Here is an 18,116-nt window from a genome sequence, read left to right as displayed (position 1 = left end):
TTAAACAGAGAACACTATAAACAAAAAACAAAAACGACAGTTCTGTCAGGTTAGACAACTAAACAGATATTTAACCACCCACAAACACAATGAAAAAAAAAAACCTACTTAAATATGGTCTCTAATCAGAGGCAACGAGATTCAGCTGTCTCCAATTAAAGACCAACCCCAAACATTTCCAACATAGAAATAGATACCCTAGAATAAACATAGAAATAGAAGACCATAGAACATAACCCCAAAACACACAGAAAAACACCCCCTGCCACGCCCTGACCAAACTACAATGCCAAATAACCCCTTTTACTGGTCAGGACGTGACATTGGGTCAAACATTTCGGGTAGCCTTCCACAAGCAGTTGGGTGAATTTTTGGCCCATTCCTCCTGACAGAGCTGGTGTAACCGAGTCAGGTTTGTAGGCCACCTTTCTCTCACACAACTTCTTATCGACTGGTGATTGAATGACCACTGAAGGGAGAGGGACTGTGACGAGGGAACAGAAGAGCCTTGCCTTCATGTATTATTTGTGCCATTCATCGTCGCCGACAGGAGTCTACATGAGATTCAAGGAGGCAGGAGGTTGTGATGGGCCTATTGTGATTACACGACAGTGACTTAGCTTGACAGCCAGACATGAACTAACTAATGTTGTCAAATCGGTGTAATAGTCATCATTAGAACCAGTACCATCTGCTTTGGTACCATCTGCTACTAGTGAATCATTACAGTATGCCAGATGATAGTACTGTCTACTACTACAGTATGCCAGATGATAGTACTGTCTACTACTACAGTATGCCAGATGATAGTACTGTCTACTACTACAGTATGCCAGATGATAGTACTGTCTACTACTACAGTATGCCAGATGATAGTACTGTCTACTAGTACAGTATGCCAGATGATAGTACTGTCTACTACTACAGTATGCCAGATGATAGTACTGTCTACTACTACAGTATGCCAGATGATAGTACTGTCTACTACTACAGTATGCCAGATGATAGTACTGTCTGCTACTAGTGAATCATTACAGTATGCCAGATGATAGTACTGTCTGCTACTACAGTATGCCAGATGATAGTACTGTCTACTACTACAGTATGCCAGATGATAGTACTGTCTACTACTACAGTATGCCAGATGATAGTACTGTCTGCTACTGTGAATCATTACAGTATGCCAGATGATAGTACTGTCTGCTACTACAGTATGCCAGATGATAGTACTGTCTACTACTACACTATGCCAGATGATAGTACTGTCTACTACTACAGTATGCCAGATGATAGTACTGTCTACTACTACAGTATGCCAGATGATAGTACTGTCTACTACTACAGTATGCCAGATGATAGTACTGTCTACTACTACAGTATGCCAGATGATAGTACTGTCTACTACTACAGTATGCCAGATGATAGTACTGTCTACTACTACAGTATGCCAGATGATAGTACTGTCTGCTACTAGTGAATCATTACAGTATGCCAGATGATAGTACTGTCTGCTACGACATTACAGTATGCCAGATGATAGTACTGTCTACTACTACAGTATGCCAGATGATAGTACTGTCTGCTACTACAGTATGCCAGATGATAGTACTGTCTACTACTACAGTATGCCAGATGATAGTACTGTCTACTACTACAGTATGCCAGATGATAGTACTGTCTACTACTACAGTATGCCAGATGATAGTACTGTCTACTACTACAGTATGCCAGATGATAGTACTGTCTACTACTACAGTATGCCAGATGATAGTACTGTCTACTACTACAGTATGCCGGATGATAGTACTGTCTACTACTACAGTATGCCAGATGATAGTACTGTCTACTACTACAGTATGCCAGATGATAGTACTGTCTACTACTACAGTATGCCAGATGATAGTACTGTCTACTACTACAGTATGCCAGATGATAGTACTGTCTACTACTACAGTATGCCAGATGATAGTGTAGCATATGAAACACAGCCATCAGATCAATGGATCAGTTACTTCTGGATACTGAAGGTGAAATTGGTAAAAGCCAATAAAACATAGTGTAGACATTTGTAATGACAATCGACGAAGCGACAAAGACAATTGTTTATTTTTTATTTGTTTTAAAAAATAAAATTACACAACACAATACAGATCACTGCGTAGTGAACGACAGGCCGTATTGACGAGGCATTCACATCAGGGAGGAGACAGGCACATTAACAAGCAGGCATGTCAGCCTAATTTCACAGGCTGTTGACCAGGTTAGCCACATTTCACAGGCTGTTGTGTGATGACCAAAGTGTTTTCTGTTCAGTGTGATACACACATGGATTTATGCATGAAACACACACACACACACACACACACACACCAAACCGCCCAGTCAGTCTCTGGAGTTTGACCTTGAGCTCCAGTAATTGTCAAGCCATTTCCATGGCAGCCTCCACCCCTGCTGAGGTTGACTGAAACGGAGTCCCGGTGATGTATCGTGTTAAACAAGGACTTTGAAGATGAACTATGGGGATAAGTGAACACTTTGGACACATCCGTGACTAGATAATAGACTGTCGCTTTTTTTCCCCTCTTTCTCCCTTCGCTCTATGTTCTTCTCACACCTTTCATCCCTCCTCTCCTCCTCCCTCTCCCTCTCCCTATTCTTCCTATCCATACCTCCATATCCCTCTTCTTCCCTCTCCCTCCCCTTCTCTCCCCTCCTCCCCATCCTCTCCTCCTCCCCTGTTCTCCCACACCATCTGCCCCCTCCTCTCCCCCTCCCTCTGCCCATTCCTCTCCTCTCCCTTCCTCCCCTTCCTCTCCTCTCCCCCTTCCCCTCCGTTCCTCTCCCCCTCCCTCTGCCCATTCCTCTCCTCTCCTCTCCCTTCCTCCCCTTCCTTTCTCTTCCCCCCCTCCCCTCCTCCTTTCCTCTCCCCCTCCCCCTCCCCCTCTCTTCCCCTGTTCCTCAGCTCAGTGTGGGGGTGATCTGAAGGCTCCTAGTGGTATCATCCTGTCCCCTGGTTGGCCGGAGCTCTATAAGGAGGCCCTTAACTGTGAGTGGGTCATCGAGGCTCCTCCAGGATACCCCATAAAGATCGTGTTTGATAAGTGAGTCAGGAGACAACGCTGTCTTATTTTTACTTACCTATCTCTACCCTTACCTTCTTTCATTCTTCCTCTCTCTCTCTCTCTTTCCCCCCATCTTCTCCTACATTATTGTAATGTGTATTACTCTCTCTCTCTCTCTCTCTCGCGCTCTCTGTCTCTCTCTCTGTCTCTGTATATCTCTCTGTCGCTCTCTCTCTCTCCCTTTCTCTGTCTCTCTCTCTCTCTGTCTCTGTGTCTCTCTCTGTCTCTCTCTCTGTCTCTCTCTCTCTGTCTCTCTGTCTCTCTCTCTCTGTCTCTCTCTGTCTCTCTCTGTCTCTCTCTGTCTCTCTCTGTCTCTCTCTGTCTCTCTCTGTCTCTGTCTCTCTCTGTCTCTCTCTCTCTGTCTCTCTCTGTCTCTCTCTCTTCCACTTTCTCTCACTCTCAGGGCTCTAAAGTGTGACCATTTTGCTCCTAAATATTTTTTGATGTGCGACACGGAATTTGTATTTGGGAGCACTACTGCGCCTGTAAAAAAAATAATCACCCAGATAATAATTGTTACTAATGATTAGGCTTCGTTCTACCGCAGCCTCCAAGTGCCATAGAGTCCTCTCTCTCTCTTTCCCGTGGCTGCCGTGCTTCCACTTCCCGGGCCACACGTACCAAGCCCCCGCCCCCTGTCACTCAAGCAGACGGCACATCGTTCCTCCAGGCTTATTCTCTCAGGATACTGTACAAAGTATTCTTACAAAACAAGAACGATGCTGCTTTCCATGTTGCTTCTGATTATGAATCCAGACATTTTTCTCTATTCTACTATTAGTTGGGAAACACTGACCAGTATTTGATTTTTACCCTGTCATAACTCCTATCTGACTGTTTCATATGTAGTCATGCCAGTTCCCTCATCTTCCTGCTAACCCATTGGTTGTTCCCTCAGATTCCTGCTAACCTATTGGTTGTTCCCTCATCTTCCTGCTAACCCATTGGTTGTTCCCTCATATTCCTGCTAACCCATTGGTTGTTCCCTCAGATTCCTGCTAACCCATTGGTTGTTCCCTCATATTCCTGCTAACCTATTGGTTGTTCCCTCATATTCCTGCTAACCTATTGGTTGTTCCCTCATATTCCTACTAACCTATTGGTTGTTCCCTCAGATTCCTGCTAACCCATTGGTTGTTCCCTCAGATTCCTGCTAACCCATTGGTTGTTCCCTCAGATTCCTGCTAACCTATTGGTTGTTCCCTCAGATTCCTGCTAACCTATTGGTTGTTCCCTCAGATTCCTGCTAACCCATTGGTTGTTCCCTCAGATTCCTGCTGACCCATTGGTTGTTCCCTCAGATTCCTGCTAACCTATTGGTTGTTCCCTCAGATTCCTACTAACCTATTGGTTGTTCCCTCAGATTCCTACTAACCTATTGGTTGTTCCCTCAGATTCCTGCTAACCCATTGGTTGTTCCCTCAGATTCCTGCTAACCCATTGGTTGTTCCCTCAGATTCCTGCTAACCCATTGGTTGTTCCCTCAGATTCCTGCTAACCTATTGGTTGTTCCCTCATATTCCTACTAACCTATTGGTTGTTCCCTCATATTCCTACTAACCTATTGGTTGTTCCCTCAGATTCCTTCTAACCCATTGGTTGTTCCCTCAGATTCCTGCTAACCTATTGGTTGTTCCCTCAGATTCCTGCTGACCTATTGGTTGTTCCCTCATATTCCTGCTAACCTATTGGCTGTTCCCTCAGATTCCTGCTAACCTATTGGCTGTTCCCTCAGATTCCTGCTAACCTATTGGTTGTTCCCAATGATATACAGTATATAGACCAGTGGCGGTTGGTGAGGTTTAAGATGAGGGAGGACATTACAATTGTTTTTATGAGCATGGCCTTATTTCTATTACAGCATATTGGATGATTGTCATTCATATTCCATTCACCCAGTTCAATGTAACAGTGATGGGTTTAGGATACTGTCCTTCACCCAGTTCAATGTAACGGTGATGGGTTTAGGATACTGTCCTTCATATTCACCCAGTTCAATGTAACAGTGATGGGTTTAGGATACTGTCCTTCATATTCTCCCAGTTCAATGTAACAGTGATGGGTTTAGGATACTGTCATTCATATTCACCCAGTTCAATGTAACAGTGATGGGTTTAGGTTACTGTCCTTCATATTCACCCAGTTCAATGTAACAGTGATGGGTTTAGGTTACTGTCCTTCACCCAGTTCAATATAACAGTGATGGGTTTAGGATACTGTCATTCATATTCACCCAGTTCAATGTAACAATGATGGGTTTAGGATACTGTCCTTCACCCAGTTCAATGTAACAGTGATGGGTTTAGGATACTGTCATTCACCCAGTTCAATGTAACAGTGATGGGTTTAGGATACTGTCCTTCATATTCACCCAGTTCAGTGTAACAGTGATGGGTTTAGGATACTGTCCTTCATATTCACCCAGTTCAATGTAACAGTGATGGGTTCCTATGAATGAAAGTTTACAGCGTAGGTGCACACAGGTGGAGAGAAATATGAAGTGACAGACAGTGACATGTTCAGTACAGGAACACTCTTACCTGCATCTAGCTGATCTAGGGTGTCATTGTTAGTCCAACAGTTGCAGACAAGAGTTTCTATCAAACAAATTAAGGTATGTTTTTTATCCAGCCGTGTCAATACTGCCCCCTAGCCCTAACAGGTTAAGGTATGTTTTTTATCCAGCCGTGTCAATACTGCCCCCTAGCCCTAACAGGTTAAGGTATGTTTTTTATCCAGCCGTGTCAATACTGCCCCCTAGCCCTAACAGGTTAAGGTATGTTTTTTATCCAGCCGTGTCAATACTGCCCCCTAGCCCTAACAGGTTAAGGTATGTTTTTTATCCAGCCGTGTCAATACTGCCCCCTAGCCCTAACAGGTTAAGGTATGTTTTTTATCCAGCCGTGTCAATACTGCCCCCTAGCCCTAACAGGTTAAGGTATGTTTTTTATCCAGCCGTGTCAATACTGCCCCCTAGCCCTAACAGGTTAAGGTATGTTTTTTATCCAGCCGTGTCAATACTGCCCCCTAGCCCTAACAGGTTAAGGTATGTTTTTCCCGTTTTTGTTCTGTTTGCTTCCGTTCAAAAAAACATTTTCAACAGAATCGGCGGAATGAATACACCCCTGGTGACACACATAAACACAGTTCACTTTCATAGCAGCCACGTACAAACAGCATGATCCCTTTCATAGCAGCCACGTACAAACAGCATCATCCCTTTCATAGCAGCCACGAACAAGCAAGAGCCACATACAAACAGCATCATCCCTTTCATAGCAGCCACGTAAAGTAGCTTTCATAGCAGCCACGTACAAACAGCATGATCCCTTTCATAGCAGCCACGTACAAACAGCATCATCCCTTTCATAGCAGCCACGTACAAACACAGTTAGCTTTCATAGCAGCCACATACAAACAGCATGATCCCTTTCATAGCAGCCACATACAAACAGCATGATCCCTTTCATAGCAGCCACGTACAAACAGCATCATCCCTTTCATAGCAGCCACGTACAAACACAGTTAGCTTTCATAGCAGCCACGTACAAACAGCATGTTAGCTTTCATAGCAGCCACATACAAACAGCATGATCCCTTTCATAGCAGCCACGTACAAACAGCATGGTCTTTTAACTCGTTGTATAATTCCTTCTCCCATCTACACACTCTCCTCCCCTCACCTTTTCCCTTCGCTTCTGGACTTCAGTGCACAACACATCAGCTGTCTGTGACCAGGGGAAAAAACCTTTCCAAGGAAAACCTTCATATAATAACCGCTAAGCGCTACACACATCGATGTCACCATATTAGCTAGCTAACGTTACTGCCAACATAGCTACTAGAACTAACATGTTAGTTAACCTGCTACAATCATGCATCACAGTGTACAGTCAGCAATCAGCTTAGCAGTTACACCGGCGGGCCCTGGTGGTAATAAATATAGAAACCAAAAGCTTACCTTGACAAAGTTCCAGTGTTGGATAGCCATAGCCAGCTAGCTAACATAGCTTCCCTCTCTGTTTGAGCCGGGTGTTTGAGTAGGCTAAACTAGCTAGCTGCACTTGCTAGCTAAGTAAATGAATGTGAAAGTGAAACATTTTTGGAAATACAGCTTTCTCTCTCTCTCTCTATTTTTCTCTTGCTTCTCCTTCAGTTTGAAAAAATATATATAATTTGTTCAAAATTGTTCAACTATTGTCTTTCTCTCTTTGAGTCAGCTACTCACCACATGTTATGCACTGCAGTGCTAGCTAGCTGTAGCTTATGTTTTCAGTACTAGATTCATTCTCTTATCTTTTGATTGGGTGGAAAAATGCCAGTTCATGCTACAAGAGCTCTGATAGGTTGGAGGACGACCTCCGGGAGTTGTCATAATTACTGTGTAAGTCTATGGAAAGGAGTGAGAACCAGAAGCCTCCTAGGTTTTGTATTGAAGTCAATGTACCCAGAGGAGGATGGAAGCTAGCTGTCCTCCGGCTACACCATGGTGCTGCCCTACAGAGTGCTGCTGAGGCTACTGTAGACCTTCATTACAAAACAGTGTGTTTTAATCAATTATTTGGCGACGTGAATATATTTAGCATCTATTTTTTAAAGTTTCACAATTTACATTTCTTTCAGAAATTCACTGAGGAGGATGGTCCCCCAGATTCCTGTTAACCTGCTGGCTGTTCCCCCAGAATGCTGTTCCTCCATTAGTTGTCCCATCGATTGCTGTTCACACATTGGTTGTTCTCCCAGATTCCTGTTAACCAATTGGTTGTTCCCCCAGGTTTCGTACTGAGGTAAACTATGACGTGCTGGAGGTGCGTGATGGGCGGTTCCCTTCCTCACCTCTAATTGGTAGCTACCAGGGTACACAGGTGCCCCAGTTCCTCATCAGCACCTCCAACTTCCTGTTCCTCCTCTTCTCCACCGACAAAAGCCATTCGGACATCGGCTTCCGCATCCACTATGAGAGTAAGACTTTGTGTTTTTCTAGAACCAGTAGACATTTCTGGGTCCAGAGCAACCATTAGAGGAACTTTGAAATGATCCCTACCTTCCTCTCCTCAAAGACAAAAAAAAAATCAGATTTATAATCCAGATTAGTTTGCTTGGATTGACACAGAGCCCATCATTACAAATAATTGGTTTTGCTATTCCATTGCCAGGTCCTTGCTCAGGTCTCTGACTGAGATATAATCATGCCAGGTCTCTGACAGATATAATCATGCCAGGACAGGTCTCTGACTGAGCTATAATCATGCCAGGTCTCTGATTGAGTTATCGGAGACTTTAAGTAACAATATTACATCTTTAGGTGATATTAATGAGGTAGTATTCTCGAGCTTGTATTCCCGAGGTGGAATTCCTGAGGTGATGTTAATTAAAACCATCATCACACTCTTTTCTCTAAGCAGACATCTCAATCACAACATCCATAATTATTAATATTATTATTATTATTATTATTATTATTTAATCAACAGAAAACACACAGGGGCACATCAACAGGAAACACACAGGGACACATCAGCAGAAAACACACAGGGGCACATCAACAGGAAACACACAGGGGCACATCAACAGGAAACACACAGGGGCACATCAACAGGAAACACACAGGGACACATCAACAGGAAACACACAGGGACACATCAACAGGAAACACACAGGGACACATCAACAGGAAACACACAGGGACACATCAACAGGAAACACACAGGGACACATCAACAGGAAACACACAGGGGCGATCAACAGAAAACACACAGGGACACATCAGCAGAAAACATCGTGTATGAGATCTATTTTAGTTGGCCCCTGTATTCAAATAAAAACACTGACTGGAATTTGTATTGGTCTGTTAGCTGGTCTGTTAGCTGGTCTGTTACTCTGGTCTGTTACTCTGGTCTGTTAGCTGGTCTGTTAGCTGGTCTGTTAGCTGGTCTGTTACACTGGTCTGTTACTCTGGTCTGTTACACTGGTCTGTTAGCTGGTCTGTTAGCTGGTCTGTTAGCTGGTCTGTTACTCTGGTCTGTTACACTGGTCTGTTAGCTGGTCTGTTACACTGGTCTGTTAGCTGGTCTGTTAGCTGGTCTGTTACTCTGGTCTGTTACACTGGTCTGTTACTCTGGTCTGTTACTCTGGTCTGTTAGCTGGTCTGTTACTCTGGTCTGTTAGCTGGTCTGTTAGCTGGTCTGTTACTCTGGTCTGTTACTCTGGTCTGTTAGCTGGTCTGTTAGCTGGTCTGTTAGCTGGTCTGTTAGCTGGTCTGTTACACTGGTCTGTTACTCTGGTCTGTTACACTGGTCTGTTACTCTGGTCTGTTACACTAGTCTGTTAGCTGGTCTGTTAGCTGGTCTGTTAGCTGGTCTGTTAGCTGGTCTGTTACACTGGTCTGTTACTCTGGTCTGTTAGCTGGTCTGTTAGCTGGTCTGTTAGCTGGTCTATCAGCTGGTCTGTTAGCTGGTCTGTTACTCTGGTCTGTTAGCTGGTCTGTTACTCTGGTCTGTTAGCTGGTCTGTTACTCTGGTCTGTTAACTGGTCTGTTACACTGGTCTGTTAGCTGGTCTGTTAGCTGGTGTGTTAGCTGGTCTGTTAGCTGGTCTGTTAGCTGGTCTGTTAGCTGGTCTGTTACACTGGTCTGTTAGCTGGTCTGTTAGCTGGTCTGTTACTCTGGTCTGTTAACTGGTCTGTTACTCTGGTCTGTTAGCTGGTCTGTTAGCTGGTCTGTTAGCTGGTCTGTTAGCTGGTCTGTTACACTGGTCTGTTAGCTGGTCTGTTAGCTGGTCTGTTACTCTGGTCTGTTAGCTGGTCTATCAGCTAGTCTGTTGCACTGGTCTGTTAGCTGGTCTGTTAGCTGGTGTGTTACTCCGGTCTGTTAGCTGGTCTGTTAGCTGGTCTGTTGCTCTGGTCTGTTGCTCTGGTCTGTTGCTCTGGTCTTTTAGCTGGTGTGTTTGCTGGTCTGTTACTCTGGTCTGTTAGCTGGTCTGTTAGCTGGTCTGTTACTCTGGTCTGTTAGCTAGTCTGTTAGCTGGTCTGTTAGCTGGTCTGTTACACTGGTCTGTTACTCTGGTCTGTTAGCTGGTCTGTTAGCTGCTCTGTTAGCTGGTCTGTTACTCTGGTCTGTTAGCTGGTCTGTTACTCTGGTCTGTTAGCTGGTGTGTTAGCTGGTCTGTTACTCTGGTGTGTTACTCTGGTCTGTTAGCTGGTCTGTTAGCTGGTCTGTTAGCTGGTCTGTTAGCTGGTCTGTTACTCTGGTCTGTTACTCTGGTCTGTTAGCTGGTCTGTTACTCTGGTCTGTTAGCTGGTCTGTTACTCTGGTCTGTTACTCTGGTCTGTTACTAGGTCTGTTAGCTGGTCTGTTAGCGGGTCTGTTAGCTGGTCTGTTACTCTGGTGTGTTACTCTGGTCTGTTAGCTGGTCTGTTAGCTGGTCTGTTACACTGGTCTGTTAGGTGGTCTGTTACACTGGTCTGTTACACTGGTCTGTTAGCTGGTCTGTTAGCTGGTCTGTTAGCTAGTCTGTTACACTGGTCTGTTACTCTGGTCTGTTAGCTGGTCTGTTACTCTGGTCTGTTAGCTGGTCTGTTAGCTGGTCTGTTAGCTGGTCTGTTAGCTGGTCTGTTAGCTGGTCTGTTAGCTAGTCTGTTACACTGGTCTGTTACACTGGTCTGTTAGCTGGTCTGTTACTCTGGTCTGTTAGCTGGTCTGTTAGCTGGTCTGTTAGCTGGTCTGTTAGCTGGTCTGTTAGCTGCTCTGTTAGCTGGTCTGTTACTCTGGTCTGTTAGCTGGTCTGTTAGCTGGTCTGTTAGCTGGTCTGTTAGCGGGTCTGTTAGCTGGTCTGTTAGCTGGTCTGTTAGCTGGTCTGTTAGCTGGTCTGTTAGCTGGTCTGTTACTCTGGTCTGTTAGCTGGTCTGTTAGCTGGTCTGTTACTCTGGTCTGTTAGCTGGTCTGTTAGCTGGTCTGTTAGCTGGTCTGTTAGCTGGTCTGTTACACTGGTCTGCTAGCTGGTCTGTTAGCTGGTCTGTTAGCTGGTCTGTTAGCTGGTCTGTTACACTGGTCTGTTAGCTGGTCTGTTAGCTGGTCTGTTAGCTGGTCTGTTAGCTGGTCTGTTCGCTGGTGTGTTAGCTGGTCTGTTAGCTGGTCTGTTACTCTGGTCTGTTAGCTGGTCTGTTACTCTGGTGTGTTAGCTGGTGTGTTAGCTGGTCTGTTAGCTGGTCTGTTACTCCGGTTATTCCATCTTTGTGTTTTAGAATAACAATAAAATTACAATACTGTGTGTGTGTGTGTGTGTAATAACCCCAGTGTGTGTGTAATAACCCTGGTGTGTGTGTGTAATAACCCTGTGTGTGTGTGTAATAACCCTGGTGTGTGTGTGTAATAACCCTGTGTGTGTGTGTGTAATAACCCTGTGTGTGTGTGTGTAATAACCCGGTGTGTGTGTGTAATAACCCTGTGTGTGTACCCCGTGTGTGTAATAACCCTGTGTGTGTGTGTAATAACCCTGTGTGTGTGTGTAATAACCCTGTGTGTGTGTGTAATAACCCTGTGTGTGTGTGTAATAACCCTGGTGTGTGTGTGTAATAACCCTGTGTGTGTGTGTAATAACCCTGTGTGTGTGTGTAATAACCCCAGTGTGTGTAATAACCCTGTGTGTGTGTGTAATAACCCTGGTGTGTGTGTGTAATAACCCTGTGTGTGTGTGTAATAACCCTGGTGTGTGTGTGTGTAATAACTGTGTGTGTGTGTGTAATAACCCCAGTGTGTGTGTGTGTGTGTGTGTGTGTGTGTGTGTGTGTGTGTAATAACCCCAGTGTGTGTGTGTGTGTGTGTGTGTGTGTGTGTGTGTGTGTGTGTGTGTGTGTGTGTAATAACCCCAGTGTGTGTGTTTTTCCTCCTCAGCTCTACAGCTACAGTCAGATCACTGTGTCGACCCTGGCATCCCCGTCAACGGCCAACGCCATGGCAACGACTTCTACGTGGGTGCCTTGGTAAGGTTCAGCTGTGACGCGGGGTACTCCCTCAGCGACCCGGAACCCCTGGAGTGTGAACCGAACTTCCAGTGGTGTCGACCCCTTCCCAGCTGTGATGGTACGGCCCCGAATTCTAAATTCTGTTCACAAAATGACCCCCAGTGTTGAACGTGCCTTTATCAATCTGTAAAAAGCTAGGATGAAAGTGTTGAAATTGTCCTTCAGAGTTTATCTTCTTATTTCACTTTTTAAGGCCAGATTTCATTTGTCTGTGTATGTCCTTCGGAAGGGCTACTAAACTGGATTGTAGAGCATGGTGAAACATGGGTATATTGATTTTAAGTGTAGTTCTAATCTCTACCTACTTATTCACCATTCATCTCTCTCTCTATCTCGCTCTCTATCTCGCTCTCTCTCTGTCTCTCTCGCTCTCTCTCTGTCTCTCTCTGTCTCTCTCTCTCTGTCTCTCTGTCTCTCTGTCTCTCTCTCTCTCTCTATCCATTTCTCTATCCATCTTTCTCTGTCTCTCTCTCTCTCTCTCTCTCTAACCTGTCTCTCTCACTCTCTCTCGCTCTCTCCCTCCCTCCACTCCCTCCCTCCCCCTCTCTCTCTGTCTCTCTGTCTTTCTGTCTCTCTGTCTCTCTCTATCTATTTCTCTATCCATCTCTCTCTCGCTCTCTCTCGCTCTCTCTCTCTCTCTCTAACCTGTCTCTCTCACTCTCTCTCGCTCTCTCTCTCCCTCCCTCCCTCCCTCCCTCTACTCCCTCCCTCCCCCTCTCTCTCTACAGCATTGTGTGGAGGTTATATTCAGGGTAACACCGGTACCATCCTCTCTCCGGGGTTTCCAGACTTCTATCCTCACAACCTGAACTGCACCTGGATGATAGAGTCCTCCCATGGCAAAGGTGAGCAGGGCCACTCCTGCCTACGTACTGTTCACCTCCAGTCTAATTCAAATTCAATTTCACTTATCTGGTCTTATAGAAAACGATAGGTACTGTGCTTCCCTGTACCACTGCTAGGCAAGCCCAAGGCTTTTCTAGTTAAATCTCTATTAGTGCTATTACCTATTAAAAAGTACCCAAACACATCCATGGACACAAACATTTTTGTCTAAGGCTGTTTTCAGCTTTTAAAACAGAAACATGTTCTACTCGTATTCTCCCAGAGTAGCTGACCATCCGCTGCTCTCTCCTGTAGTAACCCATCACGAAGTGTAGATGACTCTGGTCTGTTAGTTCTAATATCTACCTACTTATTCACCATTAATCTCTCTCTGTCTCTCTCTCTCTCTCTCTCTCTGTCTCTCTCTCCTCCCCGACCAGGAAAACCTTATGACTCCTCTCTCTCTCTGTCTCTCTGTCTCTATGTCTCTCTCTCTCTCTGTCTCTCTCGCTCTCTCTCTGTTCTCTCTCTCTCTCTCTGTCTCTCTCTCTCTCTCTCTCTGTCTCTCTCTCTGTCTCTCTGTCTCTCTCTCTCTCTCTCTCGTCCCCAAGCAGGAAAACTGTATCTGACTCTTCTGTCTATCTCTTGCCCCACCAGGTGTCCAGTTCACCTTCCATACATTCCACTTAGAGTCTCCCCATGACCACCTGTTGGTGACAGAGAACGGCAGCTTCCCCGAGCCCCTGTGGAGACTAACAGGCTCAACACTGCCCCCTACCCTCAGCGCAGGCCTGTATGGGAACTACACCGCTCAGATACGCTTCCTCACAGACTTCTCTGTTTCCTACGAGGGATTCAACATCACCTTCTCAGGTAGGGGTTGGGGCAGCCTTCTCAGGTAGGGGTTGGGGCAGCCTTCTCAGGTAGGGGTTGGGGCAGCCTTCTCAGGTAGGGGTTGGGGCAGCATTCTCAGGTAGGGGTTGGGGCAGCCTTCTCAGGTAGGGGTTGGGGCAGCATTCTCAGGTAGGGGTTGGGGCAGCATTCTCAGGTAGGGGTTGGGGCAGCATTCTCAGGTAGGGGTTGGGGCAGCATTCTCAGGTAGGGGTTGGGGCAGCATTCTCAGGTAGGGGTTGGGGCAGCATTCTCAGGTAGGGGTTGGGGCAGCCTTCTCAGGTAGGGGTTGGGGCAGCCTTCTCAGGTAGGGGTTGGGGCAGCCTTCTCAGGTAGGGGTTGGGGCAGGTTTAACTAAGCATGGCTTCTTATAGCCGGCTCCAAGGACCATGGAATAGCGTTTTAAGTCTTTACGGAATTAAAATCGTGTGACATTTGGAATACTGAGAGAATACCTTATTGTGTGATGCAATGTAAACAAATATGAAGTGTCTGTGTGTATTTGTCACAGGGTAACCTTCCGTTCTGGCTAGAAGCACCATGAAACTAACAGTGCAAACATGAGAAACAGTAGCAGAATTGGTAACAGGTGTAACATTAGTAAAATGAGTAACTTTAGTAACAGGTATAACAGGTGTAACAGGTGTAGTAACAGGTCTAGTAACAGGTGTAGCAGGTGTAACAGGTGTAGTAATAGGTCTAGTAACAGGTATAACAGGTGTAGTAACAGGTCTAGTAACAGGTATAACAGGTGTAACAGGTGTAACAGGTCTAGTAACAGGTGTAGTAACAGGTGTAGTAACAGGTGTAGCAGGTGTAACATGTGTAACAGGTGTAGCAGGTGTAACACTATTATCAGGTGTAACAGTATTATCAGGTGTAGCAGGTGTAACAGGTGTAGTAACAGGTGTAACAGGTGTAGTAACAGGTGTAGTAACAGGTGTAACAGGTGTAACAGTATTATCAGGTGTAACAGTATTATCAGGTGTAGCAGGTGTAACAGGTGTAACAGGTATAACAGTATTATCAGGTGTAACAGTATTATCAGGTGTAGCAGGTGTAACAGGTGTAGTAACAGGTGTAACAGGTGTAGTAACAGGTGTAGTAACAGGTGTAACAGGTGTAACAGTATTATCAGGTGTAACAGTATTATCAGGTGTAGCAGGTGTAACAGGTGTAACAGGTATAACAGTATTATCAGGTGTAGCAGGTGTAACAGGTAGTAACAGGTGTAACAGTATTATCAGGTGTAACAGGTGTAGCAGGTGTAACAGGTGTAACAGGTGTAGTAACAGGTGTAACAGGTGTAACAGGTGTAGTAACAGGTGTAGTAACAGGTGTAACAAGTGTAGTAACAGGTGTAGTAACAGGTGTAGTAACAGGTGTAGTAACAGGTGTAACAGGTGTAGCAGGTGTAACAGTAGTAACAGTAGTAACAGGTTTAACAGGTGTAACATTAGTAACAGGTGTAACAGGTGTAACAGGTGTAGTAACAGGTGTAGTAACAGGTGTAACAGGTGTAACAGGTGTAGTAAGAGGTGTTGCAGGTGTAGTAACAGGTGTAACAGGTGTAACAGGTGTAGCAGGTGTAACAGGTGTAGTAACAGGTGTAACAGGTGTAACAGTAGTAACAGGTGTAACAGGTGTAGTAACAGGTGTAACAGGTGTAGTAACAGGTGTAACAGGTGTAATAACAGGTGTGACAGTAGTAACAGGTGTAACAGAGCTACATAGACTCCTTTGATGATCATGGGTCAACTGGAAGAAATTCCATGATAGTGCAATGCATTATTGGTATCCTTAAAAACAAATGTGGAGTTTTAATATTACGTGTGATTATCTCTCTTTTCCATTCATCACTTCCTCCTCTCCTCTCCTCTCCTCTCCTCTCCTCTCCTCTCCTCTCCTCTCCTCTCCTCTCCTCTCCTCTCCTCTCCTCTCCTCTCCTCTCCTCTCCTCTCCTCTCCTCTCCTCTCCTCACCTCACCTCACCTCACCTCACCTCACCTCACCTCACCTCTCCTCTCCTCTCCTCTCCTCCTCCAGAGTATGATCTGGAGCCGTGTGAAGACCCGGGCGTTCCTCCCTACAGTACCCGTAAAGGGTTACAGTTTGGGGTGGGAGACGTGCTCATCTTCTCCTGTTTCCCTGGTTACCGTCTGGAGGGGCCGGCGAGGGTGACGTGTCTGGGGGGGCGGAGGAGGGTGTGGAGCTCCCCTCTGCCAAGGTGTGTTGGTAGGTGGCCACGCAATTTCATTTGGTTTTCCCCCCCCCACTCCCCCCCTCTCCCCCAACCACCACTCCCCCCCTCTCCTCCCCAACCACCACCTCGCCCAATCGTGTATATAAAACTAATGCATACTGATCTCATGTGCATTTACGTAAAACACTTCAATACAACACACAACCTTAAATATAACCCTATATATTGCCATAAAGCCCTATACACTATATAGACTGGATGATGGAGATATATAGACTGGATTATGGAGATATATAGACTGGATTATGGAGATATATAGACTGGATGATGGAGATATATAGACTGGATGATGGAGATATATAGACTGGATTATGGAGATATATAGACTGGATTATGGAGATATATAGACTGGATTATGGAGATATATAGACTGGATGATGGAGATATATAGACTGGATGATGGAGATATATAGACTGGATGATGGAGATATATAGACTGGATGATGGAGATATATAGACTGGATGATGGAGATATATAGACTGGATGATGGAGATATATAGACTGGATTATGGAGATATATAGACTGGATAATGGAGATACACCATAATGACAAAGCAAATGTATATTTGCCATAATGATATTTGCAAATGTATTAACAATACAAAAGAGAAATACCTTATTTACATAAGTATTCAGACCCTTTGCTATGAGACTCGAAATTGAGCTCAGGTGCTTCCTGTTTACCATTGATCATCCTTGAGATGTTTCTACAACTTGATCGGAGTCCACCTGTGGTAAATTCAATTGATTGGACATGATTTGGAAAGGCACACACCTGTCTATATAAGGTCCCACAGTTGACAGTGCATGTCAAAGCAAAAACCAAGCCATGAGGTCTAAATAATTGTCCGAAGAGCTCCGAGACAGGATTGTGTCGAGTCTGAATGCCAAGCGTCACGTGTGGAGGAAACCTATCACCATCCCTATACGGTGAAGCATGGTGGTGGCAGCATCATTCTGTGAGTTTGTTTTTCAGCATCAGGTTCTGGGAGACTAGTCAGGATCGAGGGAAAGCTGAACGGAGCAAAGTACAGAGAGATCCTTGACGAAAACAGTCTCCAGAGCGCTCAAGACCTCAGATTGGGGCGAAGGTTCACCGTCCAACCGGACAACGACCCTAAACACACAGCCAAGACAACTCAGGAGTGACTTCTGAATGTCTTTGAGTGACCCATCCAGAGCCCGGACTTGAACCCGATCGAACATCTGGAGAGACCTGAAAATAGCTGTGCAGAGACACTCCCCATCCAACCTGACAGAGCTTGAGAAGATCTGCAGAGAGGACTGGGAGAAACTCCCCAAATACAGGTGTGTCGAATTTGTAGCGTCATACCCAAGAAGACTCGAGGCTGTAATTGCTGCCAAAGGTGCTTCAACAAAGTACTGAGTAAAGGGTCTGAATACTAATGTAAATGTAACATAAATATATCTTTTTGTAATTCAAGTAGCAAAAATGTCTAAAAACCTATTTTTTGCTTTGTCATTATTATCAAGGGACAAGGCGAGATGCAGATGGTTGGAGTCTTAAAATATTTATTAATCCAAAAAGGGTGTAATGCTTTTCGTAGGAGACGTATCGGGGTCAGGCGCAGGACACAGGGATGAGTGCAAACAAAACGTGTTTACTCAGAAACCACAATCCAACTTCTCCCACAGCAAAATAACATGGCTGGGAGAAGCTCCTCCAACAACCACAAAACAGGAAACAATCACGGACAAACAGGAAGCCAGAGGGTTAAATAATGAACATAATCAGGGAATATGAAACAGGCAAAACCAAACGAACAGGGAAACATAGATCGGTGGTAACTAGTAAACCGGTGACGGCGATCGCCGAACGCCGCCCGAACAAAGAGAGGGGCCGACTTCGGGCGGAAGTCGTGACAGAGGGGTAGGCAAGAGAATGGTCGTGGACAGGCAAAAGGGTCAAAACCAGTACAGTGTCCAATAGGTACTGAAGGGCTGGCAGATTCAAGGTCAGGGCAGGTAGATTC

At 45.2% G+C, this 18,116-nt stretch overlaps 1 protein-coding gene across 1 annotated transcript in view; it reads left to right on the top strand.

The window, feature by feature from the left end:
- The window catches only part of LOC106589158 (CUB and sushi domain-containing protein 2), an 881,306-nt gene that overhangs the window by 554,857 nt on the left and 308,333 nt on the right, over window positions 1-18,116 (top strand). The window contains exons 19-24 of the mRNA XM_045709574.1: window positions 2,963-3,101; window positions 7,897-8,084; window positions 12,013-12,201; window positions 12,872-12,988; window positions 13,626-13,841; window positions 15,905-16,093. Of these exons, the coding sequence (XP_045565530.1) occupies window positions 2,963-3,101; window positions 7,897-8,084; window positions 12,013-12,201; window positions 12,872-12,988; window positions 13,626-13,841; window positions 15,905-16,093 (1,038 nt within the window). The remainder of the gene's footprint in view (window positions 1-2,962; window positions 3,102-7,896; window positions 8,085-12,012; window positions 12,202-12,871; window positions 12,989-13,625; window positions 13,842-15,904; window positions 16,094-18,116) is intronic.

Source organism: Salmo salar, chromosome ssa27, assembly GCF_905237065.1.
Source record: "Salmo salar chromosome ssa27, Ssal_v3.1, whole genome shotgun sequence".
Taxonomy (NCBI): Eukaryota; Metazoa; Chordata; class Actinopteri; order Salmoniformes; family Salmonidae; genus Salmo; species Salmo salar.
The sequence above is the reverse complement of the archived record's forward strand: the minus strand, read 5'-3'. Positions and strand labels throughout refer to the sequence as shown.